The sequence below is a fragment of the Linepithema humile genome, chromosome 6, assembly GCF_040581485.1.
Source record: "Linepithema humile isolate Giens D197 chromosome 6, Lhum_UNIL_v1.0, whole genome shotgun sequence".
NCBI lineage: Eukaryota > Metazoa > Arthropoda > Insecta > Hymenoptera > Formicidae > Linepithema > Linepithema humile.
The window spans coordinates 4,981,030-5,008,262 of NC_090133.1; the positions used below are offsets into that span (position 1 = coordinate 4,981,030).

Genomic DNA, 27,233 nt, shown 5'->3' on the forward strand with positions numbered 1-27,233 from the left:
GTGTCGCGGATAAGAGGATTTGGAGCTCGCTTTGGCGATAAGCTTAAACTGCGTTGAATGCTCGATATCGATGTATCCCCTTACGTGGTTTACTGGTACAGCCATCCGTTACGCGGTAAACGAGCTTGCCGATTTTAAAGCATTTCGGTATCGTAAATTTTCTCGCGATCTCTCAAACGCCATTGGCATTGCATAGTTGAACGACTACAGAATTATTTAATTATTTAATCGAAGATACAGAATTATTTAATCGAAATCGAGCATTCGATGATTCTTCAATCGGAGAAACATTCTCATCAACCTGAAGTTGCATCGCAACGGCTTTGCGATTTCGTGTATAAAATATTGGAAAAGTGTAATGAGCGAATGTATATGAATTCTTCGGTATATTTCTTAACTACGTATGTATTTGTTTAATTAAACTCTTTCCGTGCATTTCTCTGTTATCACGCAAAGCCGTTTGCAAGTTATTTAACTATCGCCGAGTATCGTTCTACCGAAACACGGTAGCTCGGCGTCGGACTCGACGTACCGTCATCTACTACTGTCGGTTTAGACACTGTTTCTACTACTAACGGTCATTGGTTCCTTTAGCCAGGTAAAATATCACTGCTCAAGTGTAAGAAGCGATGGTTTTAATTGAGAGAACTAGAAAAGCAGAAGAAAAACAGTTCACACATGTGATTTTTCCAATGTAAAAATGAAAATATACCGTTTTTCGTCCTCGTTTTTCTTGCTAACGTCGAGTACGCGAATTTACTTCTAATTTTCTCCTTAATTGTTGTTTAGAACCTACCGCGCAAAGATTCACGGGGCAGAGTTTTAAGACGCGTCTGCACTTGGAATTTAATCAAGTTAAATGATGCAAGACATAAATTGTGCGAATACATCGCGTGCGCGCCAAAAGGATTCATTCAATTTGCTCGCGCGTTGTTTCTATTTCGCGACAAGTTCCGCTATAGCACATCCATGGCAACTGTCCAAATGTGAGGTAGAATAAGCGTACACAATCTTATAACATCGGTTTTAATTATCCTGTTCAATCTGCCCATCTGGAAGTCATTGTTTGCTCTATGGAAACTGTGTGCCATTCAATAAATTCGCTTAACGATTAAAGCATGGAGCAATAAAAAGCGCTTTTAATCAGAAAACAAGCTTCATTTCAGTAGCATATTATCAGCAATGTACTTCTCTCTCTTTCGTTTCCATTAATTTTTTTAAGAAACAAAACGGTCTATTGTATTTAATTTCTTAATTCAATTAATTTTGCAAATCTTCAGTTTTATTTTATTTCTTTTTTTTCGGATTTTTCAATTAAGATTAAATCTTCAATCAAGATTAAATCTCCAATCAATTAGAACTTGCGCGTTTCTTCTACGCAGAAAAATGGCAATTCATTATTATAATATCGATTATAACGAAGACTTTAGCAGTGAATTTTCGATTTAATTCTTTGCAATCCGAAGCAATTTATAATACAAACAAGCCAGTATTAAATATTTCATCTTTATTTTAATGTTATAAAAAAAAACGAATTTAGTAATTAATTCTTATTATATAGCAAATTTTACATAAACGTTTACAAAATACAGAAAAATATAGTACTAATTGTAATCATGCATTTAATTGTTTGAACTGTAACTTTGATGAGCTGTAGCAAGGCGCTGTGTCGTTCATTCATTTTAATAAGATTGCAAAGAATTAATATTGTTCATCTTTCCGATTCACAACGCATTTTCGACATGTAAAGCACAAACCGTCGGAACAACGGCACTATCTTTACGCCGTCTTTGCACTCGTAAAACATATTGCAGCTAGTTTCGTGTCCTATCATAGCTGGTGGCGGGTATCAGCCTGCTTTCCGGGGCAGGACCCGTAACCGGCCAATATCGGCAAATCGCACACCTGTTTGAGTATATTGTACTGCAGCCTTTCCTGCCGATTGCTGTCTATACAAGAACAAAGAAACTCCACTTTTTTTTCCTTCAGAGCACTTGTAGGCTTTCGTGCAATCGGTTTCATGCGCGAAATTGATTACACATTCCGCGATAATACCGTCTGCATGGACAACGGTCCAGAAAAACGACGGCGCGATTACGTATATCTCTGTAACAAAGAAAAAATTATTGCCAGAGTGCAAATCAGGGATGGCATATAATCGAATCGCGATTTACTCTTCTTTTATTGCAATCGAAGAAATGTCAATATTATTTATTTAAATTTGGGCTGATCAAAAACTCCTGACACGTTATATGGACATTTCAATCGTTTTCCTATAATCCTTTGAATCTCGAATTTAAGTTGCACTGTTAGCAAAATTATTTTTATAGTGTTTATTATTATTGTACTTTGGTAATAAAAAAAAGCATGATATTAAATTCTATATAAATAAAAAATTTATTTAAATAAACAACCAAGATTTTATTTCATTTAAAATTGATGTATTATAAACAACCAAGATTCAATTTCATGTAAAATTGATGTATTGTAAACAACGAAGATTTAATTTCGTTTAAAATCGATGCATCATATATGATACATACATGATACATCGGAATTCAGAAGATTAATAGTTAATTGAATATTATAGATATTTGATAAACCATTTCAACACTCATTTTTTATCTTCTATCGTTTACTCAATTCGAGCTTTTAAGGAAAAGACATCGTTCGTTCTATTAACACTCTATCCGTTTAATTATGTGACTAATTTAGACGGTATTTTAAGTATGCAATATCGCCTTACCACGAAACATAAAACCTAAACTATCTTATCTATCGATGTATCTACTTTTTTCTCTATTTAAAAATATAGGAAAAGGATTATCAACTATATTATTTCGAAGGAAAATCTTTGTGCGAAAAATCCAGTTCACATTTGATCCGCGAATAATAAACAATTTTTTGTGCGATTATAAATCAACAGTTTGAAAACAAAAGTGAGAATTATACATAATTTTGCGGCATCTTATTCTATCATTAAATTTGATTTTGATCAGACGCAATATCTATATAAAGGATATAATATTGATAATATTGATAAATAATAAAGAATATGTAATAATCGAGACATCTCAAAGTAATTTCTGGAATATGATTTCTGGTTAAATAACGGTAACTCGTAAAAGCCGATTTTATGATTGTATTATCATTTCAATCTTTTCAAGTTTTTTTCAAACAATAGAATCGCCGACAATGGAACCGCCGTTGGATTTCCGTTTGCTTTTTGCATGAGTCCGATAAAAAAGAAATAATTTGAAATCGCGACGGATGTAATCGTTTGACCTTTTACGCGGAGACTGCTCTTCTCGCTGTCTTTGTCCGTCTCTCCTCCACCCCGAGCGTACGGAAGCATTAATTAACAGTTGGCATTTTACTAGATACGAGTCTGTGTCCGGGTTTTCGTGTTATTATAGTATCGTCTCGCAAATCATGTAAACTAGTTTATTGTTCCATTGCGAGTTTCGCTATCGCGAAAATTGTACAGCTGCCATGTTGTGCCGTCCGGAAAATTAATCACGCGCGTTGGCGAATATGCTTTTTCCATATTTATTATTTGGAAAACTGTGCAGCTTACCGCTGTAACTCGTTGACGGATATTGATAAAAGTACGCACGGTTTTGCGCAATCGAATTATAAATTAATTTTAGCAAACACACAAAGGTTAGAATTGCATTCGCGTTTTTATTAAAATCCTATCCATTGTTTGTTATTTTATTAGCCCATTATTATTTCAACGAATTCGCGTTGCGTGCCGCGCGTTACTGTTCTACGAGCGCGGTTGCTAAACTAAACTACACGGTCTCCGTACGAAAATTTCCACATCTATTATTCCGCGTGTTATCTCGCGAATAATTGTAACACTCGCCGTTGCCCCCGCGATAATCGTCCGTATCACGCGAGAAAAGAAAAAAATTAACATCTGTAGCGCAGCCCGGTGTCCGTAGAACAACGGCGAACTTAATTCGAAGTGAGATTATGTAAGCGGCAACACGTATTCCTTACGCGATCGCCGATTCCGAGAAGCGAACTAAAATTGGCTCGCTCGGACATATCGATGCTCGTTTAACCTCGTATCGCGTGAGCCTCCGTACTGTCGCGTTGTAAAACATGGTTAAAGCATCGATAATCTTCATCCGTACTGCTCGTTTTTCCCTCCGTGACACAGACTGAAATTCGGTAGCCCTGTGGCCTCGTCCGAGTTGTTTTCGAGGCGCGCTTTCTTACAAAAACATTTCCTCTTTTTTTTCAATTACTTTAAATGCCAGTAAATTTTCCACGGCTATGGCCTTAAGGTGAATGAATCCGCCAAGAAGCACGCGAAAGAGCTTCCTTGAAACCGAGGTCGGAAAAAGGAGGTTAATGCTTTTTCGAGCACTCGCGATATCGCGCCGTACACGTCGGGTGTCCGCGTCGTCGTTTGTGAAGCAGGTGGGCTAGAGGGTTTTAAAGGGGCAGGTCGCTAAGTATCGGGGAATATTTAAACTTCGGGCGGAGCTTTTTCTCGCGAAGGCATCAACCTCGAAGTTACCGGTACGTGACGGGCGATCGTGACGATATAAAAGTAACTTCGTTCCCACCGAGAGCGCGGAGACCTTCTCGTGATCCTCGGTGTTCCCAAAAGCGTCGTGCGTGTGTAGGCAGCGCGCTCAAAGTTCTAAGACAAGGCTTTTACACTCTTCACTTCTCCCCCTTTTTATACTTAGAGAGAAAGAGAAAGAGAGAGAGAACTTTGTTCTAAATCACACATTGTTATATGTGCATTAAAATTTTGTAAAGAATGTTTATTTAATAACATATGAAATTACAATTTTAAAAAACTCGGAGTGTGCGCATCGTATCTTGATATTCGTGATTTTTTAGAATTACGTTCGGCACTTTTAAATATTTGACAGCGAAAAATTACACGTGAAGCTAAAAAGTAAATAATAGCTTTTACAATAAATAAATTAAACAACTAAAACATAGTTTTGGGTTTCGACCGGCAGTCGTGATACGCGCGTTCCGAATTGCCGAAAACTGATTAATCTACGCGTGAAAGCACTTTTGATCGTCATACACAGAATCGAGTACCAGTAATAAGAAAACGTATTCTACGATATCGAATGTAACGGACAGTGGGGAATTGCGCATCAGTCATTTATCTTATGACAACCGAAGTAATGTGAAATTTGAACATGATCGATTAAACCGCTCTCAAGTTCCGTGGAAACTTTGCAATTTGTGTCGCCGCGTTCTGTTCTTCCTCCGTAATTTATCGGTGGCGGAATATTCTGGGGCTGAATTTCTCGAGCTTCCATTACGGAATTCAGATGCGTTTGTTGTTCTCATCCAACAATCATTTGTCATCGCTGCACGGTTTCCTGGTGATAAAAGTCTGACATTATACGCGAGCATCTAAGTTTATTTAATACGCGCGTGATCTTATCGCGATCTTATTTTACGATAAATTTGGAATATCTTGATGGAATTCTGATACACTAACAATATATCGCTCTTATCCGCAAATTTATAAGATATTTAAGTTCACTTTGATATACTATCATTGAGAAATTGCACTTTTGATCTCTCGTGAGCTTTGACCCGTAAAGAGTGACCAGACGAAGCGCATTCTGTTCTGTCTTTCGTACACGATGAGATTCCTTCGGCGATGTCCGTTGAGGTGAACGACATCCAGGTCGGTCGGAAACGCGGTAAATCCTTCGATTTTCTAGTAAAGCCTTTCGCGAGATGCCGCGCGCTACATTTTCACAAAAGTCCTTTCATCTTTTCTGAAACGAGTCTATCTTCTTACATGATCTCCTCTTAATTTTCTGAATTTTTCTGAGTTTTATCAAGAAAAACATCATTTTAATTGTATAAAAATATATTTGTGCAAAAATACAAATTTTCGCATAATTTTTGGAAAATTCAAGTTAAAATTTTATGGATTCAACTCCAGTATTCGTACGATTCACTGTGAGATCTTTATTTAGCGCACGTGGTTGAATTGTTATCGCATAATTAAAAGTCCGGAAAAAGCCTTTCAAGATCGTGATAAGTAATTCATTGTAATAATATAGTATGAACCACCGACGATATAGCAACGATTTAAAAATGACGATAAAGCGCTAATTATAACTTGTGATTAATAATTTTTATAGCACTTGAGAATTTTGCGGCAATTGTTTTAATATTTGACGATTATTATCTCTCACGTTTGCGACGTCGTGTGCCACGAGTGATAGATTCCGTTAATTTTTTGTGATCGAATATTTTTTTATATTGATCTTACTGTAATTAAATTTTTTTTATTTTTAACGTAAAATAAACACATTTGTAAATATATGAGTAACATAATGAAAAAAATAAGATTCGATTTAAAACCAATATCAATGATAATAATAATTCAGTAGTTTTGAAAATGTTTGTGTGACATACGTCCGCAACAGAAGATTACAACGTCGGAAATGTTCCGACTGCAGAGTTAAATTCAAACGAAAAAAAAAAGTAATTTATTATTGTTTATTTTATACAGCGCTAAGGATTACGAAAATAAATTTACGAAACAGGAAACATTTACCGTGGTTAAAATTCTTCTTTTTTCCGAAAGAGAAAAACGAGATTGCGTTTTACAGTCCAACTGGAAATTCCATGTCCGTCGCAAGCGCATTAAAGAGTCCATGTATAGTCAATGTAACTAACGACTAATAACCGAAGACAAGCGCGAAATTTAATTCTTACGGAATGGTACATTGATGATAAAAAATGTGAATTTGTCGGTTGCGTAGTCAGAAAAATGCTTTCAGCATGTGACTGAAACATCCAGCAACCTTTTGCCAGCGCGTAACATGTTCTACTTTCCACATAATAAGATACCGTCTTTCGAGCGCATTGTACGTTTCTTGCTTCGTTACCAGCAATTTCCACACGGCAACCGCGAGTTACGACGCGCGTTGCGAATCGCGAAGCGACGCACGTCGCGCAAGCACACCGTGATTCAGCTACCGGAATTTTTAACGCACTACGCTCTCACCGTCTCGCCTTTTTAGTTCTGAATTTTCCTCTTGCGGCACGAAAGATATTCTCAACGTGTGCGGAACGATGAGTCGCAGCTTTAATGATAAAGGAAGAAAAGCTCTTCCCATCCCCGCTTAGCCAAAGAAAGAATTCTCGTGGGTCGCGGTCAGATTTTTAATGTACGCCAATATTATGCTTGTAATTTTTTAATATTATGATTGTACCGTTATATATTTAGTAATATAATTTTTATTTCAACAATATTTATACAGAAAATTACACGTGGAGGACTGTATTGATCACATGACGACTTTGGCCTTGAGATTTATTAAAGAACTATAAATTATGATTAACAATAACGACTAGTAATAATAGAGAGGAATGGTATCGCCATTGTACGTCTATTACTAACGTGGATTATAAATGACCGCGTAATTTATCGCTTATGCGAGTCGATAATCTGAACTTTACACAGCGATCAAAGCGAGCTCTCAATAGCCCCCACTTTGCGTCGATATCAACTTTAACGTTATATGCCAATTATATTGAACGTTGAAAATATAACACTCGTGCCGAAGTCTATTGTGTCTTTTATCGGAGTCCATTGGGGCGCGCTCTTTACGTAACAGGCATTGTTTCTTTGCCGCGCTGCTGATTACCGATCGCGTTAGCCCTTTATTTATTTTTGCGAACAATATCTTTATTACCTTATTGCATTGTCGTGACTTCTTTTCGCGAGCTTCGCGTGCAAACCGTGATAGTATGTACGCCCGGCATTATTTTCGTCAAGAAACAAGTATCAGCTTGCATTACGCGAATGACCTAATTTCATTCCAGTAAAGATAACAATTTCTAGCCGGGCTTTACTTCCCCGCGGTACTCTTGAAAAATGCAAGTAACCGCCGTAATAGATTTCTGATAGGCGGATAGAAATAAAGTTCCTCGATAAAAGGACGAAAAACGCGCCTGCCAGCAAAACGCTACTGCCTACAATGAATTATTTATGGATTTATATTGCGTCGTAAATTTTATAGTTAATGCGCGCCGTAATGATAATGATTAATATGATATACTGTCGCGTTTTTTTTTTTTTTTCCTTGACTCGAATCGTAAACCATTCAACGATCGAGCAGCATACAAATGCGAATTTTCCGAACGCCGTTTGCGCACGACGCATCCATTTTCCATATGGTGCACGACCCGTTTCTCGAAATGCGCCGAGAAATGGCGGATTAAGATCGCGGTTTGTCTTTGGTGTTTGACGCTGAACTTTCAACATAGAAGTTCCACTGCATAAGTCGAATTGACAATAGTCGCTCGTGCCCGGAATCCCTGAATTCGTTCTTTCGCGTTACACCGCCGTAAGTCTCGAGGTAGCGCATCTGCCGCTCGTGGCGTAATTGACAAGTTTACGAGGCGAGAAGCTTAAATTCCTAAATTGAAAACAATTTTCGAGGTTTTTTTTTTTGTACTTTTGATTGTGCTACCCAAGCTATTGTTATATTTCACGCCTCTTATTCATATTTATCGTTATTGCTATCCGTATCGTATATAGAATGCTTTTCTTTTGTACAAACTGCGATACACGCTTTTCCTTCTCGCCCGACTGATTGTCGCGTTCTCGCGCTCGAGTTTTGCTCATCGTCGTTTCTCGTTACATAAATTTGCGTGGCGGGATTGCGTTAGGTACAACGGTGCCTAGGACAGAGAAATGCATTTCTGCGCGCAAAGCCGGCGCCTTATTAAGATCCTTCGCCATTTCGTAGATATTCCAGAAACGCGCATAATTCGCGACGAGCTCTAACGTAAACGGTCGCGGTATGACGAATAATTCAGCGCTACCATGCCGAGCAATTTGTCTTCCGTTGCGTATATCTTCCGCGATGGGTCTTTTGCCGCGCGTGGCTCCATAGTTAATAATCTTACCAGTCTACTTACGCGAGCACTTTGGCGCGGTAATGTTCGCCAATTAATAACGATAAAGTCGCCTCACTTCGGCGACCCGCCGCGCCTCGTGCAACTTTATCTCGGGTGATTCGTTTATTCGGGCAACATGAAGTTACATTTTCTGGCCAGCTCGAAGTACAGGGCATCATAAACCGCGTAAATGTTGAATAAAGGGCGCAGATGTTTCTTTGCAGCGCGACCGCGTTTCGGAGCAGCCGTGCCTTGTGTACGGCCACAATTGGATAATGCACGGCGCAAGCGGCGAGTGCATTTCCTCCTTATTTAATCCATTAAACCCGATATCCCCGCGTCGCGCGCCGCGCCGCGGCACGAGAGAATCGACTGAGAGGGATGGGAAAAAAACAAGGGAGAGAAAACCGCCGGCGGCTACGCACGTGGCCGTGTGCGCGGACGGGCGGAATCATTGCCTCATAAAACGAAAAAGCCCGGTTACGGCGAAGCATCAGGGAACGGTGGGATTTGTTGGTAAAATATGACGTGATATCTCTCGTCGGAGGGAAAACTGCCCGCGGCATTGTGCCGCGCGGAGCCCTCACTTCGAGAAGCTCTCTTTCTCTCGCCGTGATAACGCGGAAGTTGCGCGAGCGAAAGCGGTCGCTTCTATCCGTCGCTCCGCGCGCCTTTGTTCGACCCAATTCCACGTTCTTCTTCGTCCCGCGGCGCCGTTTCTTATGTCCCATTTCTCTCCCCGAAACGATCGGGACGCGTGTCCGATACATCTGGCTTCCAAAGAGAAGGACTATTGTGAATAGCGTTCGAAAAAAAGAAAAAAATTGGGCATTGATACACACATACGCGTGTTATGTAGGACATTACAGAAACGGCGAGAAAACAAGCGGCAAGGTAAATTGAGGAGAAAAAAAGAAAATTTTCATCTGCGACGTGTCGCGTGCACGGCGCTCGGGCATGCAAAATTATTGTGATTCTGCGCAAGAAGGTGTAAGTGTGACTCGGCCGTTCGCGTGTCGCGATCAAAATGTCTTATTATAGTGTCCACGCGCCGTCGGAGAGCATGCAATAATTATGCGATTATGCGCGCCGGTTGACGTGTTACTTCCATTATTTATCAGTCGATTCACGAAGGTAAGTTTTTAACGGATTATAAATAACCGTCGCGTTTTCTACAACAAACGTCACACGCTAAGCTGCTCAACTCTGCCCCGCTGTTATTTCTCGCGCGACACGCGCACTAACGTCATTCATCGGGGCCATAAATTGCCAAAGGACTCGCGTATTTTTACGGGCGCGCGTTGCGCATATTTGCAATGTAAAAGCCGGAGGATTTTTTTCTTTCGTCTACTATAAAATTGTGCGTTGATGCGGCGGAATCCCGGTGCATGCTTTTTTTTTTCTTTTCCCTCGAGCGAAAATGTGTTTATAACGGCATTACATTATACGATACGAAAAGATTACCCCATCGTTTTTCACTCTACGCAAGAACGAGTACAAAGGAAAACACATTTCATATTTTCCCGCATTCTTCATCGTATTCGTATAGAAGCACGTGCCGATAAATATCGCGCAAGCTAACGATGTTAGCGTAGTTGGCTGTTCTGTGGATAGTAAAATTTGCTGTAAAATTTCAATTTTCTTTTATTATATTTTGTTTGACTAAGGGCTCGGACAAAAGGATTCGGATTCCAACGAATAGTCCGATCGAATTGTTCGACATAAAAATATTTCAGTTTCCAGTTCGGACAATCTCTACATTCCAAACGTAACTAATGATCGATTTCTGACGTCTAAATTCGACGTATGCGTGTCGAAAAAAATACAAGCGAGTATAATATTTACAAGAAACGAGAAAATTGTTTTTAACGGATTTTATTCGTTTTCCTTCGAATGTGACATAATAATCGATGTATTTCGCCGCGCGTCTAGAAATTTGACGTATACATGACGTATACATGACGAAAAAAATGGAACGAACATAATATTTATCGGAAAACTTACAGACTTTTATTTGTTCACTTCGCGCGGAACATTACCTAACATCGCCTTAATAATTTACGAGAACTCGGGTTCGAATTGTTCAAAGATATACGCCAAACCTACAACCTCGTGAGAGCCGAATAATTTAGACGAAAAAGTTTGAACTGTTCAAACTGTTCGACCGCTGAAAAATTCCGAGCGCCAGTTTGAATACGAATAATACACCTGGGAGATTTGGTATTCTTATCGGCGAGAAAATTATTATCGATTTTCCGCGATAGGCCGCGCTCCGTATTTCACGCACCACGCGATACAGCGATTTCACCTGCTGTGACGCGGCAGTTTGCAATTAATTCGCGTGACAACGATTGAAGCCATTAATTTTCAATTGGCCGGCCCCGATTATGCATTAATCGCAGCTTTATTAATTAGCCGCGGGTGCCCGGCGATAACGGCGAGCCAGAAAGGGATCATCCTTGGATGAATTACGAGCCAATTGCAATGTTTATGCTAATTTGTAATCCGAGGCGCGCGTATCGGAGATGACACGGAATATAATCGTTTGTTATGCTTTATATTTGCGAGAATACTCAATAAGTATTCAATAGTCGCCGATAAATAAAACGTAAATGCAGTAACAGCGAGCGGTTGTCGACGCGGCGTAATAAGCAGCGGGCAAATTTGATTTACACAAGGGCTGAGTTAACCATGAAAATTTTCCAAAGCCGGATAATTTGCGAAATAGCGAGTTGCGTAGCCGTTCCGGAAGCTCGTTTCCGGACGGAAAAATTCTCGGTACGGTAGCTTTTCGCTAGACTTGCCGCTATTCCTTCATCTCGCCGTGCTATCCTTCGTTTCAATTTGCTCGGAAAATGTTTTTCCTCGCGCCCGTGACTCGAAGCCGCGCCGCGAACGAGAGAGCGACTTGGAGAATTGTAAGAACGGTCTTGGCGCAAACGCGAAGAAACGCCTGGACAAGACGAGACTTTTTTCAGTTCCTCCGACGTAATATTTCTTAAATACTTGGAAAGAGGCGAAAACTCGGTGAATTTAAAAACCGAAGAACCGCAAGTTGCGAACAAGAAATCTGGTCTCGCGTTTTGATCCGGCGAGATACGAAATATCGAAATATTTTTCTTCTCAACTTGGAACTTCTAGCGTGCATTTTTTTCTTCTTATTTTGCTGAATTATCGAGGAGGGGAATCTTCTTTCCTTAAAGCAGCGTCTCATCGAAAATCGATTTAGCTAACGAGCTGAGGGGGCATTTTTCTCGCGAGGTTCGTCGTAGATGAACGGAAGTACGGTCTTCGAGTGCCCCCATCCGATTCCAATTAAGACTCTTCGAAACGACGTCGCAATGTTGCGAGCTTCTATCATCGACGTTGAAACGCGAGTGAAGATGCGAACTTATATGTTCCATGCACTACCGACAATTCGATTTCTCCCTCGAAGAGACTACTTCGACTCGCGTAATTTCGTTCCGAAGGACGACGATAAAAAGATGCTCACACCTCGGTCGACGAGGAATAATAATTCTTCAGACAGTTCTCTCAAATAGCCCCGAAGGACAACTAAATTATACGATAAATCTAAGGATACATTTATATTTCATTTCATTAATTTCACATTGTATCGATTTCAACATAATAATCGTAGAGACCATTAATATCTCGCGTAATTCCCGCGAGACTTTCGCTCATCGAATTTCAGTTATCTTCATCTGTGTCGTCCTCGTATGAGACCAGAATCCGCGACTGACTATCCGGACGATCACAGGAAATTGAAACCGGTGTCTATCTGGTGCGATCTCGTCCCGTAAACTCAATGATCGACAAGCTACACGCGCACGCGTGACGGCCGTGAGTTCGGACTGAGCGTGTCTCGTTATCGATTTCTAGTTATGCCATGACGATAATTAATTTATGCAACGATAATTAACCTTTGTACGTTTGTACATCAAATTATTCATACGTATTTACTTGACATTAGCTATTCCGATCACTTAACTGTTAGCTATTCAACCGACCAATACAAATTTAATGACGAAAATTTTCATTGTGTTGCAGACTCTCGTATTCAACGTTGCCATGCATGGATTTTAAATCTCCGTCTCCGTCAGGAGGGCTTGTGGAGTCAGGCGCGACGCAGAAAGGTAAGTTTGACGCTAAAAATTTTTCCCTAATTAATTTTTTAATTACAAAATTAGATTGGCGTGTTAAGAAAACAATGTCTCGTAGAAAAACAGTGGCAAATAGGTTTTTTTAATTAAAACAACTTTGAGCGACCGTTCAAAGAATTTCGTTAACAATAATAAATATTCTGATATCTGCTATCAAAAAATAAACATGCCCGAGAAACGTCACGGATGTCCTGTTGCGCACAGACTTCGAATCCGATCGGAAAAACAGAGGAGCGTGTCTCCGCGCCGTAGTACGTGTATCGCTCTCAAAGAATAATTCAGAGAGCCTTCAACATGGAGAACGTGGGAGTTACGGTGCGACGGTGCAGCATATCGATTCGAATCTCCGAGCGGCGCAAAATTTCTCGTCATGATTCTTCGGCCGACACGACGCTTTCGTCTGGCGCGATAATTGCCGAGTATCGAACAGAGAGGGAAGAATTATGTACGAGGCGTGGGACCGTTGTGGAAACGTGCACAAACGTTTTTACATTAAGCATGAGGATTTGTACGCTGAAGATATCGATCATCGATTGGCTATTTTCGCTTAATTCAGAATTATCTTTTTAATTCAGACATCTGCTCGATTAAGATTTCAAGCGTCGTGTTTCGTCGCTCGATCCGCATTAGTTCGTTTAATCGGATTAATAACGAACTGCTTTAACTTTCCATAAATTCTGTATAATAATGTTTAAGTTATCGTTATCAAGATGTCTCTCTACTTGAAAAAATTTGGAAAACCTGGAGTTTTCGGGGAATCTTTTTCCGCCTGAATAAATCACGGAGTTTTATCGGAAGATTTTTACTCAGAGAATTTTTATCGAAAATGTCTTTTCGAGTATCTTGCTTTTATTTTACGACCGTTCCGGATTCGCCTCTTAATTCTTTTCAGAACTTTTTTAAATTTGTTATTTAAAATTAGAGTTCAAATTCTTTTAATTCTTTCGTTACGAGTAGAAAACATTAAGAAGCTTGTATAATAAATTCATTTATTTTACGTTTGCAAAAAAATGCTTTAATTCTGCCTGAAAATTCGGTCACAAATGCCGGAAAGTCATGAATTTTCAGGGAATTTTTTTCCGAGAGTTGAATAGACTGCAACTGTGTGTGCGATTTTATTGAATCATACGCGTCGTGATTACTCGCTCGGTTAACCTTTGTCCAAATAATAAACGATTAGATTCTTACAAAAGAAACAGTCACCAATTGAAAAATTTACGACGACGTAAAGGAAGAATTTAAGAAAGAAGCGTAAGAGAAATAGTTTCGCTCTTTGAAACAGGTTTCAGCGAAATCCAGGCGCTCGGATACATCGGCATTTTCGAGGATAAAAGAGTCTGCCTGATACGATATCGAGTAGTTCAGTCTATCTCCTTACCGGAAGCAGGGAACGTTAGGTACAATAGGCGGAAAGCTGATATACCTGATCTAATTTCAGATTATTGTACTCTTGTACTCGATCGTTATCTATAAAAAGACGAGGTTTTTTTTTAATGTGGCATAAAATGTAGTATAAACGAGCATTTAATAAAAGAAAAGGCATAAATAAGCAATAAAGGTAATACAGCAATTTGACCGTGTAATTCGTAATAAAATTGTTATTTAAAATAAAGCTGAAAAAAGAGCTTTCCGTTTGCTGCGGCGGAAATTTACGCTCACAGCTTTATCTAATTTGTGAACGAGCAATTGAATAATTGCTAAATACGGTACAACATTGCCGTTTTTTTTTTTTTTTGCCTTTCTCTTTTTCTTTAATTCTTTTTTTCAAACGTTCAAGGGAAAGAGTTGCTCATGAATATTTTAGCAGCATGAGCTCGAGTCCCTGAACGTAAAAATAAGAGGACTGTGGAGGAACGCGGAGGATTTTTGAAATAAGAAAAATATTAATACATTTTTTCTAAGAGATAGATGGTACGCGTGAAAACATTTCGCGCGCTTCTCTTTGCGGTGCAGTTCCGTAAAAGTACTTCCAAGAGATTGTAAAATCCGCCGTACGGAAAATACATGTAAACGGAACAAGCTCCGTAGCGGTTATTATTAACCGTGCGTAGACACAGATGCACTAAATTTAACATTCTACCGTCGACGCTGAACACAAGAGAACGTAAATATAGCCGGAGATATCGCGGGTGTATAAAATCGTGGCGTGGCTGCGGGGGAAATACGTGCCGGTGCGGCAAAAAGGCCAATGCGTGAAATTGCGCGAGTTACAGTCGACGCCAGATTCAACGTTAGATTTGAGTGAAATTAACAGTGACATGCGACTCGACGCGGGGTGACTGGCAGCTTGTGTTTCGGAAATGTCGCGGTTTCTTCCATCGCACTGTAATCGCGCGTCGATAAAGCTAATCGCCCGGATCGGTTGTCAGACTGTGATTCGTAGGTGGTTTCGTTGCCCTATCGGCTTGACCCTGCAGTCGGCGATCGTGCCGTTATACTTTTCCGTGATACTGCCCACGCGATTTTCTAACCAGATACATGTTTCCTGTTATTCCGCACGATCCTACTCCCACGTACTCCCACGTTTCGTTTGTTCTACGACCTACGAGTTTATTTAATGGAATAAATTACAATTTTATAATGAATGAAATATATAATAAAAGAAAAGAGGAGTATTATAAAGCTATTCAGTTTATTACGATATTTAAGTGGACATTTATGTCTAGAATTTTGAGGCAAAGTTTAAAACAGAGTTGATTTTTTTTACATTTTCTTCATTTTTAGCGTTTCAAAAATAAATTCCAAAAAAATGTATTTAAAATGCAAATATATAACAAGTGTTATGGATTGCATTGTAATAAAAATTAATGTAAAATTACAACTAGTACAGTGAGTAATTTTCAAATCAATTATTACCTGTATAAATTTCCACGCGTATGTAAATTCATAGCTTGCAGGTAAAATTAATTTCTAGTGTTATAACAAAACGGATTACACAAGTAAATATATATATATATATATATATATATGTATATATATATAAAATAACTATAAATTTACTTGTGCAATCTGCTTCGTTACAATGGTAGGAATTAATTTTACCTGCGAGCTGTAAATTTACATACATATGGAAATTCACACCTACAGTAGTTAGTCCAAAAGTTATCCCCCATAATAATTGTAATTGCACACTAACTTTTTACAATCCAAAATATTCCCTTGAAACGCTCTCTTAATGACCCTTCGATCGATTAATTATTCTTACGATAAGCTAAGTGAATGAATTATTTCCGTTATGCGTCCTGTCTGCGAGCCATTCTCGAGGGGAGTAGATTTCCGCGGAACAATATTAACGAGTAAGTTGCAAAATGGCCGGGAGAAGTTGAGCGGGTGGCTGAATGGATTAAAGTGCAACTACGTGGAGTACCGGGATGTATCTGGCTCCAAAGTCCTTTCCCTCTCCCGCGCCACCATCTTCGTACCTGTGCGAAACTTTTCGCAATTGTTAAAGTATTAACTCACTTTTAAAGCGCCTTTACTTTCGCGCATTTTTGCCGTCGCGTGAGGCCGCGGCGCGTAGAAGCGTCCTCCAGTAATTAACTTAATTTGCGACCCCTGTAGTCCTGTGCGCAGATAACATCGGGTAGCCAGTGATAACGACGCGATAATCATGTTTACATTCGTTCTCGTGAAACATGTATTTTCTGTCGTGCTATTGTCGCTGATAAGAACTTGCGAGTTATTTCTTTACTCAATTCTCAAAAATTAGTATAAAATTATAATTATTATAGTGGAGAAGTTAGCATCAATCATTACAGGTGTAAATTTTTATCCATTATATTAGCCATTATAATAGTTTTGATTTTACATTATATTTTTTACAATATAATGTAATGAATGAATGTAATAAATTGCAATATAATGTAATAAATTGAATAACTCGGAAACGCGAGAAGATCCATGTTTTTAATAAAATACTCCGAGAGGTGTTTTCCAAATGTTTAACTGCATTCTGTTAACGCTTATTCTCTTGATTAAATTAATAGCATATAATCATTGGCCAGATATGCGGGAAATCATATTCATTAAATAACTTAGAAATATGCTACATGCATATATGTATTATTGTGAGGAGTGTCCTATCGTAAAAAGAATTTGAGGTCGATTTGCCCGGACTGAAACTTCTCTCGCGTCGAGCTCATCCTATTTTCTCCTCTTTCCTTTTCCATTGCGTTCTTCTCGTATGTGAAACTGGCGGTAAAATGAGGGTACGGATGCTATCAAGAGGAGACTGTATTCGTAGCGGGTCGAGTGGCACCTACGGATAGAAATGACGTTACTCGTACGAATGCGCGAGTGTAACAAAAATTGTGACAAGGTGTGACGTTCAGCTGACTCAGTCACGCGCTTGCTTCTAACCGTAAAGTCTCACAAATTCCAAATATCACTGGTCTAAAAAGAGAATGTAGGAAATAATTAATACTCGGTCTGAAAAACGGTTTTACGTCTGATTCTTGAGAAGTCGGAAATAGAAAAAGATTACTTCTGCTTAAAGCGTTCATGGACGGCGTCGTAAAAGCTTTAACGCCCTCAAAATTTCACAGTAACCGCGATAGATCCCGCGTGAATTTTCTCTTCTTACTAGCGAGCGGAGTTTTTCGAGTGAGAATTATCGTAAAGTGCGATGCGGGAGGAGGATTTACGCAGCCTCACCTTCTATTTGCCGATAATAAAACTAATAATACCGTTTCGCTGATTCCCGGCGGAAACGATAAAGTTCATTTTCCGCGGAACTGAAACAAGCTAGAGAAAGAGAGAGAGAGAGAGAAAGAGAGAGAGACCTTTCTTCCGTCTTGCGTCTTCCGACTTCCAACTCGATTTCGCCTTGCGACGATTCGATTACGGACATCTATACCTACTGAACTGAACAGAAGGATGCGAGGACTGAACCATCTCGTGTGAACGGAATGGAACGGCTAATGCGTTCGCGAACCCGAGGAGGACACAGCTCTTATTAACGTTTTATCGCGCCGTAATGCACCGACGTAATGCATCCCGGTGCGCTGCAAATTATAAACCGCGACCTAACTTGCCGCGCATTAAGTTTCGAAAATAAAGCGCCTCGCTTACCAGACGCGAACGGTATAAAATGCACAGTTACTCCCGGTATCGCGGAAGATAAAGTCGCGTTCTATTGAAATGAAGCGGTCGACCTGCACGCACCTTACCCGCGCAACATACACATCGAAATTATACGAAGCTACGCGTCGAGGCATTTATTCGCGATTACTGCCGCCGGGAAGACACGTGAACTTTTGACCCGACCCGATTTTAGCTTTAGCAATATTCATAAATTCATAAACGTGTGTGGCTCGCTTGGCACGGGCCAATGAATATACTGGAAGCGGACCTCGGCGATGTCCACGACTATGTTCGTTTTAATCGCGATGAATATTTACTACCGTTTCACTACCTTCGTTTTTTTTTCCGAAAATTACGAGAAATTAATTAAAACAGTATATAAACGCTGACAGCGAGTAAAATGTACGCATAGTTGAGCAGCACGCATATATATATATCTTTTTTTTCGTGAATATTCATGAACAATGCGAAACGGTCATTTTGCGAAAATAATTAATCTATCATTCGATAGCGTTTTGCAGTTCGCAGCATAGTTTTGCAAGTTCCACATTCCGCTTATCGCGGATGATCATGGAACATTCTATCACAGAAATTCTCACGGGCGGAGCGTGCCTGTTAGCGCTTAATCAAATATTGACCGTAGCCAGCGAATGGGATCTAAGAGCGATTGTTGGGCTTAGTTAGTCCGGCTAAATGGAATGAAGAGGGAAAAAAATCACGCGAACCCCACCATTTGTGGCAGTGATCGTGTTAATATGAGTTTGAGCTCATTCACAGTTTAAACAAGCGAAGTACCTCTGCACAGGGTATTTCCGGTCAATTTGCGTCGCCCACGTTTGTCCTCGCGCGCGCGCGACTCCCTGCGCGTCTGATCAATAGCAGACCCGTACTACTTGCGGTGAACGAGCCAACTCATTCATCCCACCGGCACCCACGATTTATCTCTATTTACAAGCGTCTTGCGGACACCGCCAGCGTGCAGTCAAGCAGCTTGTAAGCAGAAAGCGATAAGGGCTTACAGGAACGTGCCGATATCCCCGACACGTGGTTTGCGCGAAAGAAATGTCGGGCGAGATAAACGTCGTGTATAGCTGCACGCACGCATTTGCGTGCGTCTGATGGACGTTTCGCGGCCGGTTACGCGTTTTAAGAAGAAAAGCGAGGTCAGGTCGATCGCCAGTCAGCGGGGACCTTGACTCAGTGGCCGTACTAGGGGGCGAATGCGCACGCGCTTTCTCTCTCTTTCTCTCCCGCTGTCGGTCGGGGTGGCAATAAGCCAGAACAGAACGGAGCAGAACGTGCGATCACTACTACCACCACCCCTTTCTCCTTCTCTCTCTCTCTCTCTCCCTCTCCCTCTCTACTATTACTACGCTTACGTTACTACCCCACTCGATTCGTCCGTTACGCCTACGATACTCCGCTTACGCGCTCTCACGTGTACGACTCGATTCTCCTACGCAACCGATTAATGAACGCGTCACGAAGAGCTTGCGAGGTCCGCGCCCGACACTCTCAATCTTCGACCCTTGACCTCTGACTCGCAACTATAAGGTAAAGTCAACCTTTCAAACTATTTATCAAGTTGGCGCAAAAGGTTCGTCGCTTTTCTACGAAAGTCTGTGTTTTAAACAAAGCTATTGATTTCCATTCTAATGGTTCGGAACAGAATTTTTCACATTAAACGTACCTTGTTTCCGTATGGAAAAAGCGCATTAAAGCCAATGGTAACTATTTCCATTAATAAAAGTTAGTTTAAAACTTTGTGTAATTTGCCTTTAATTTTACTTAATATAAAACAACAAACTATTTGCGCTATAGAATAGATAACTCGAATGCTTTTTTTTTTTCATGACAATTAATCACTGAAAACTCCGCTTATTTTCTTTTGTTTGTTTTTTTTTGTTTTTTTTTTTAATAAACATTCGAACGAATTTCTCGTATATTTTTTCGCACTTAGCTTTATTGTTCGCACAGTACTGGACCACTGGCAATTAGCGCGTTCTCCACGGGGATTGCTAACCATCCTGGTTTTACATACAAATACAAGCGTGTTGCTCGCCGTTGCCATCGCCACAATCGTGTTATTAGTATGCATAACCGATCTCTTTTTTTGTGCGTGTATCTTATTTTAATCCCTCCGAATAATAATAAAAAAACGGTCGAACAACAAAGTTTCGGTTCGAAACTTATAGTTTGGAAATTTTTTATCCAGAAATTTCATGAAATATCGGCAAATTCGACTGCAATAATATGAAGCGTAATTAAATATTCAGTAAATTCAACGTCGTTACGAAGGCTGGGGCGAATTTAGATCGGTTAAAAATTCATCGTCTACGGGATACCCCGCGCGCCGCCGATCGATGATTATCAAAAATGCAGAAAACCATTTATCTCAGAAACGTCTTTACGACATGATTGGTAATACCATCGGTTCTCTGGTCAAATATAACGGATTTAACACCGTTCGTGTTATGAATAATTATGTAATTTGCGGCGAGACGCCGGGGAGATTCTACCGCGGAGTGTATCGATCATACGCCACCGACTATCCGATATCAACACACACGCGCGCACCCACTGAAGCTGTGTGAAATCTCATTTTCCCATTTGACGTAAAATAAATTGTTGCGTGTTCGTACATCGGATAAGACAAAGCGACGTAACGTCAACCGCGTTCGGGAAAATCTTTCGATGTGTCTCTCCAGCCGGTGCCTTTAGCATCGGGCGTTATTTATACGTTATTTATGCGGCCGGATATATACTAAATAACCGAATGACTGCAGCTACGACGTGGAAAAGGTCAAAGGATATGCCGAGATAACGGAACGCGTCTCCGTCCTTGAAAAGACCGGAGCTTCGTTCTAGTTGTAAGCGGCGTCGGCCGCTTTCTAAAGTTTTAAAGCGCGAGCTGTATCTAACACTGCAAATTACCATAATCGGGTTTGCAGCATCGATTACGCGAATTGTGGCCGGAGCTTCGTTCACGCTATATTCGAATTCGTGCTTCCGAGTACCGTCCAAGTATAATCTCTATTCCCACTGAATTTAACGTGTGTGTGCTATCTATATATAATATATATTAAAGTATTAAGGTATTAAAAACTTATAACTGCAATATAAACCGCATGCAAAAACGTGTGATATTTCGTATATTCGTGATTCATATTTATTTATCGATTCGGGTATTTTAGCGGCTTCCATCGGATGCGATAAACAACTGAAAAAACCGTGATACCTATAGAATTCCAACAATAGAAAGAAGAATCGAACAAGTTCAAGGTTTACTCTGCATGTTGAAAGTATAATGGACATTTGACCTCCGTTCTTAGGGCTATAGAGCAGAAATATGTCACGATGAAGAGCACTCGATGACGAAATCGGAAACTATGTCAAGTGTCTTCTTGATAGGAGAAAGAAAGGGATAAAGAGAGAACGGTACTGTAGATCTCAGAAACCGCCAGGAGCTCGAGAAGTTCTTTGTTAGCTCGCAAATGGAAATTAGTTAAGACGCGGGCAATCGAATTTTTTTTTAAAAGACCTTTTTCCTTTTATTCGATTTCGCGCTAGGGACGCAATTTTGCGCTTAATTTTGTACTCGTGTTTACGAAGCCTCAGTCGGTGCAGATAGCGTTTATCTATAATAGGAAAGCGCGTCCCTTCGCTGACAAATGGCGCCTTATCTCGGTAACGCCGCCTATTCATTGGTCTACCAAAGTAATACGACCCTTCGATAAGGGAAAGTAAGTTTCGGTCGCGAATCCCATGTGACATACTGTTATTTAAAACGTTCCCGTCAAACTTATCCCGAGCCGTCTTATCCGATGTTCAGTTTCGAGCACATAACTCGTATGATCGTTAATCCTCCGCGCCGAGCCTTTTCGCTTCAAAGCCACACGAGTGTCTTGTCGCATGATGCGAATGCAAACATTTTCCCTCGACTTCTATTTTCGAAATGATTATATCCGACTGGAAGTGTATTAGATTCCAGACAAGATGCTATTTTTCATGCGAGAACAGAAACGCTATATATTTCATGTTCATGCACTTTCGCATAGCCGATGAGAAAATGTTTCCGTTCCTTTTAACCGATTTATCAAATTCGCGACACACTTAGAAGTTTCTGGGAAAGTATCGATTGCGGGCGCAGCCATTACCAGCGTTGCTGTTTCCCGGCACGGCGGGCGAACTTTTACCGTTTTTGCGTGCTTCGGGCACATCGACCGGCAACTTCCAAAGCGATCGTTAAAGTAGCGGGGTAGCCCTCGAACGATTCTCGCGGGCGCCGTCCAGCAATCATGCGATACGCTGGAATTTGCACTTTTCCTCGTCGAGAGTCATCAAAGTTATTTGCGACAATTATATTTCTTTAAATACGAGATAAATGTACAGCGTTCTTTATTTCTTTTTTGCTACACGAAAGATACGCGAAGAAAAATTGTATTTATATTCAACTAAACATGCAATGCTCTTTCTACTATTTCTTTACAAATCTGTAGAATTAATTCTAAAAATAGGCAAAGTCAAAGATGAAAGTCAACTTTATACAAGAGATAGAAATTATCTCTTCATCTCATTTCCCTCAGAGACAAATACCGCGTTTGCGTTTCGGATTTCCAACAGGCTTTTCGCCTTAATTCTTCATTTCTATGCATAAGATTATTCTTATCTGTCGTGATACTCGATTGTCAAAAAAATAACTATCTTCCTTTCAGCTCGAGAGAATTTAGAGCGGAACGTTAGGGCGGTGCGCCGGGCCTTCCGACGATAAATGAAACTTAATTTTGTTTTCGTGTAGTATCATCGCCGGCTCTAGCTTCTTCCCACGTTCTCTCGCGACCTCGCGAAGAATGGTCGATGTTACGCAAGCGGAAGAATGCCGTGAGTTACATCATAGCCCCACCATCCCTGCCCAGACAGCCGCGCATTCGATATATCGATCATCCCTTAAACGCGACGCGCGGCGACGCGACGTGTCCTTGTTATTTCGTGCAACGGTCAGACGGTCGCCAGACTGACATGGATGAAAATAGGTAGGCGCATTTAAACCGAACCTTTAACAAATCGACAGTCGAGCTATCTGTCAAGTGCATTAGCTTCGATCGCGTTCGCGCGAAAATGTTATTCAAGGTCGATTCAAGAAATTCGATTTTCTTATTTTTTTATATTATTATTTCAGTTTTTTTTATGTCGCATCAGTATTTTGCATGCTGCGTATATTTGACGCACGATAACCAACAGATGCGACGCACGAACGCGATAGTACAGATCGTCACCTTGTTCTCGAATAGAACATAGTGATACATCATCGAAAGCGTAATGGTGCACGCGTCGTAATGTATCGTGGATGAATGGATACGCGTGTTTATGCGCCGGTGCATCGTTTCACCGTTTTCCAAAGAATGCGCACACCAGTGAACGAAAGTCTGAATACATCTGATAAGAATAGTTCCATAGAGATGCAATTTTTGCTTATTTACAAAAGAAAGATGGAAAGATACGAAACAGATATAGAACGTAAATCAATATCATTTCACGTTTCTCGAAGAATGAAATATTTACGGTATTTTGAAGTGTCGATCTTAAGAGAGAATATCTCCTAAAAGAGAATGAGAATGGAATTGACTTGTTTTTATTATTTATTTGTGATTTTGATTACTTATTTCTCACCAAATTTATTCATTAATTAAAAATATATATTTTTTAAAGAATAATTTAAACAGAAATATTAAAAAATATTTATTTTTAACCAAAATAGGACGAAACAAAAATGACAGGTTTCTGATGCATTTAATATAAAATATTTTCGTGATATTTTAATAATATCGCTATTGCGTAATTACAAATTAAAAAAAAAAACACAATTTTCATTAAAATTTTTTAAAAGATTTAATTTTTCTCAAAAAATGTGTATGGTTTGCAACGTAAAATAAAAAAAAAACAATATAAAACGATTTAAAAAATCTGTGACGACCATTATGTTGAAGCTCGAGAAACTATTTAAAAAAAATAAGATACAACACAAACGTGATTCAACGAAAGAATAAATACCTTCGCGCTTTTAACAGCACGTAGACGGAGAGTTTAGAATGAGAAAAGTTGCGATCCCGTCGAGAATTCTATTTGCTCTATGCAAGTTTCCGTCCGACCGGGTCACCGTGGAATCTCTTGAAAAGCGTTTGATTTCCCATAGCATCGTCCTAGCGTCCACTTTGTCCCATGACTGTCGTCACTGAAAAATGTATATGCACGATTATTATTAAATAATATTTGAAATAATAAAACTCTTAAAATTATGATATCAGTATATTGCGACGAAATAATGCTCGAAATTTAATTAGAGAATCACATTGTTTCGAGAAATAGCGTCATAAGAATAAACGACAGAATGTTTGCATTGTTTCAGGAACTCCGACAATGTGAACGTATAAATAAACGCAAATGCCCAACAAGGCACGGCCTCGTCAAGAGTGGTCTCCTCAATCCCCCATAGATGTCTTGTAAGTATTATATTATATTAAATTATTATATAAGAGCGCCACATTGGATGTAACACGCCGAGACGTTTTCGATTTATTTCTTCGTGTTTGCCCCGATTCGATTATATCGAGACCTTGCGGAATCTACGGTGCGAGAACCGTATGTAATTAGTTAATTAAAGTTTCCGCGCTTGTCCACCTGACGAGAAAATTGCTACTTTCCGCAGCTACATCCCAATTGAACTAATTCACGTGATGAGGTACAATTTTAATCGAGCCAACGGAAGACCATCGTTTGTTGTAATCTTTTTATTTTTAACTAATTGTGTTGGAAATATCAAAATGCCAAAATTCGACGGGCTACATCGGTCGACGAAGTGCCATTTATAAAATTACCTCCTTAACGTATCATAAATTTGCTTAGCGGCATGATTATACTTGGATGCGCTATGGTGATAATGAGCAAATAACGGGTCATTCCGATAGACGTGAGCGCCAGTAGGAACGCAACGACGCGGAAGGCAACTCTGGAAATTGCAATTTGTCCGGATAACACGGGCGGCGTATTTCCCACGGAAACACCTCGGCCTGCCGCGCCGCGCCGCGCCGCGGCACAAAGCAAATTTTAACCAGAAAACTTGCGCGTCAAATGGCTGCCGTTATGCAACGGGGAGTCGACTATAACACAAATGTTGTTCCGCGTATTCTCTGCAATGAAAGCCAAGTCTCATTAAAGGTATAACATTGAAGCATTTGGATACGCGCGCTTCGAGTTCTTCGTAGCGTCAAGTATCATACTTACGGAAAGAAAAAAGGTCGAGGGAAATATCCCTGTAAATACTTGCAGTTTAGATATAGAATTAAATATACTCTGGAATTAAATTGTATTGTATCGATAAAATCTCTGCAGCGCGCTTTTATTTATCTGGAAAACATAACAGCATCTGAATGTAATCGAAACTTTCCCTGTTGCAATTGCGCGCAGTATAATTATCTCGAAATGTAACGGCATCACAATGTAACCGAAACTTTATGTGAAATCAGCTCGAACCTTTCACGATTACACGATACTTGGAAACGTAACAACATACAAATGAGATTGATATTTTATATTATTTATATTCCGTTATGTTCTCTGAAGTACATAAAAAGGTCAATTATTCATAAAGATTCAGTGACATTTTATTATCATTCTGATTTTATGCATTATACGCAGATTCCATTTTATACTTGATTTTATCAAGTCTTTAACAATGCATACAAATAAATTTATAAAAATTATATAATTAAATAATTGATTTAATTTGGATTTAAATAAACTATTTAATATTTAAATCAGAATTGGCATAGAAATTCATGAGCATATATATTAAATCTAATCCACTTTTTGCTGAACGTACGCTTTTTTTCCCCTGCTTCTCCAATTTTTCAAGAATTTTTGAGTGAAGAATGAAAGGGATAAAAAATTGGAGAGCAACTTCGCTAGCAATTAAATTCGCTAATTACGACTCGAATTGCAATTTAGACCGAACGACAAGTGGAGAGATATAGCACGTCTGCTTGATCACTCTCCGGCGAATCGATGAGACACACGAAACCGATGATGTAACACGGCTAAGTGTACCGGCTGTAAACGTTAGAGAAGCCATTACGTCGGAATATACAAAATGCAGCCGCATCAAATTTACATTGCACTCTGTCTCAGGGGTACCGACCTTTCTGCATCATTTATAGCGGATCGATCCTCCGCTCGCCCGCCTACCACCGTCGTTCTCCCATGTCTCGTTTCGCGAGTTCATCAGCTATTCCGAGTTTAAGAGCTCCCGACTGCGAGTTTCGTCACTTGCGAATTCCGATTCGTTCCGGACCTCTCATCCGCGCCGCGAACAACTTTCGCCGTGAGACCTTTATACACGCGAGGATATGTCATTTTACGTGCCTGTTGCGCTAATGTTATAAACGTCTCCACCGGGCGAAGCGGGCGTTAACGAACGCAATTTAGCGCAAGTTAAGCGCGAGAACATCTATTTTCAATTTTATTATTTACCGAGGCATCTTCGGTGACAATAATCGTGAAAAAAGCTGGCAAAGTACGATAAGTTATATCGTCATCTCGACAAAAAAAGGACTGAGAAAAAGGATAATTACTTTCTGTAGTTCCAACGTCGTGCCGTACAACATCGTGCATTACATAAAAATAGCTGTTTTTTTTTTTACAACTTTAATCTGAAATTTCTCAAAATTATGACGCGTGACATTTTAGAGATCAGAATCGCCATAAAAAAATTACAAAAAATAATTACTGCCAACTAAAAAAGTTATTTTTTGCTGACTCGTGTTGTCAGCAATGTATATAAAGAATCGCATAAATATCTAATGAAGAGTATATCTTACGAGATATTTCAAGCTTAATCGTCTTAATAAATGCCCATTATTTTTCCCTCTCGCGGCAACATGCGGGTCGATGATTTATTATCGTTTGGATCGGGCAGAGCCGCGAAATCCTAACGTTTCCGTGGAACGTCGGTTAATCCACCGATCGATACTTTTGAGCCCGCATTCAATGGTGGGCGAAATTAGCGAGCGCGGCATT

The 27,233-nt window shown here is 39.8% G+C and overlaps 1 protein-coding gene across 1 annotated transcript in view; it reads left to right on the forward strand.

The window, feature by feature from the left end:
• Positions 1-27,233, forward strand: part of Hs3st-A (Heparan sulfate 3-O sulfotransferase-A) — a 44,181-nt gene that overhangs the window by 782 nt on the left and 16,166 nt on the right. Inside the window, exons 2-3 of the mRNA XM_012375459.2 lie at positions 12,967-13,052; positions 24,568-24,661. Coding sequence (XP_012230882.2) covers positions 24,603-24,661 — 59 coding nt within the window. The 5' untranslated portion in view covers positions 12,967-13,052; positions 24,568-24,602. The remainder of the gene's footprint in view (positions 1-12,966; positions 13,053-24,567; positions 24,662-27,233) is intronic.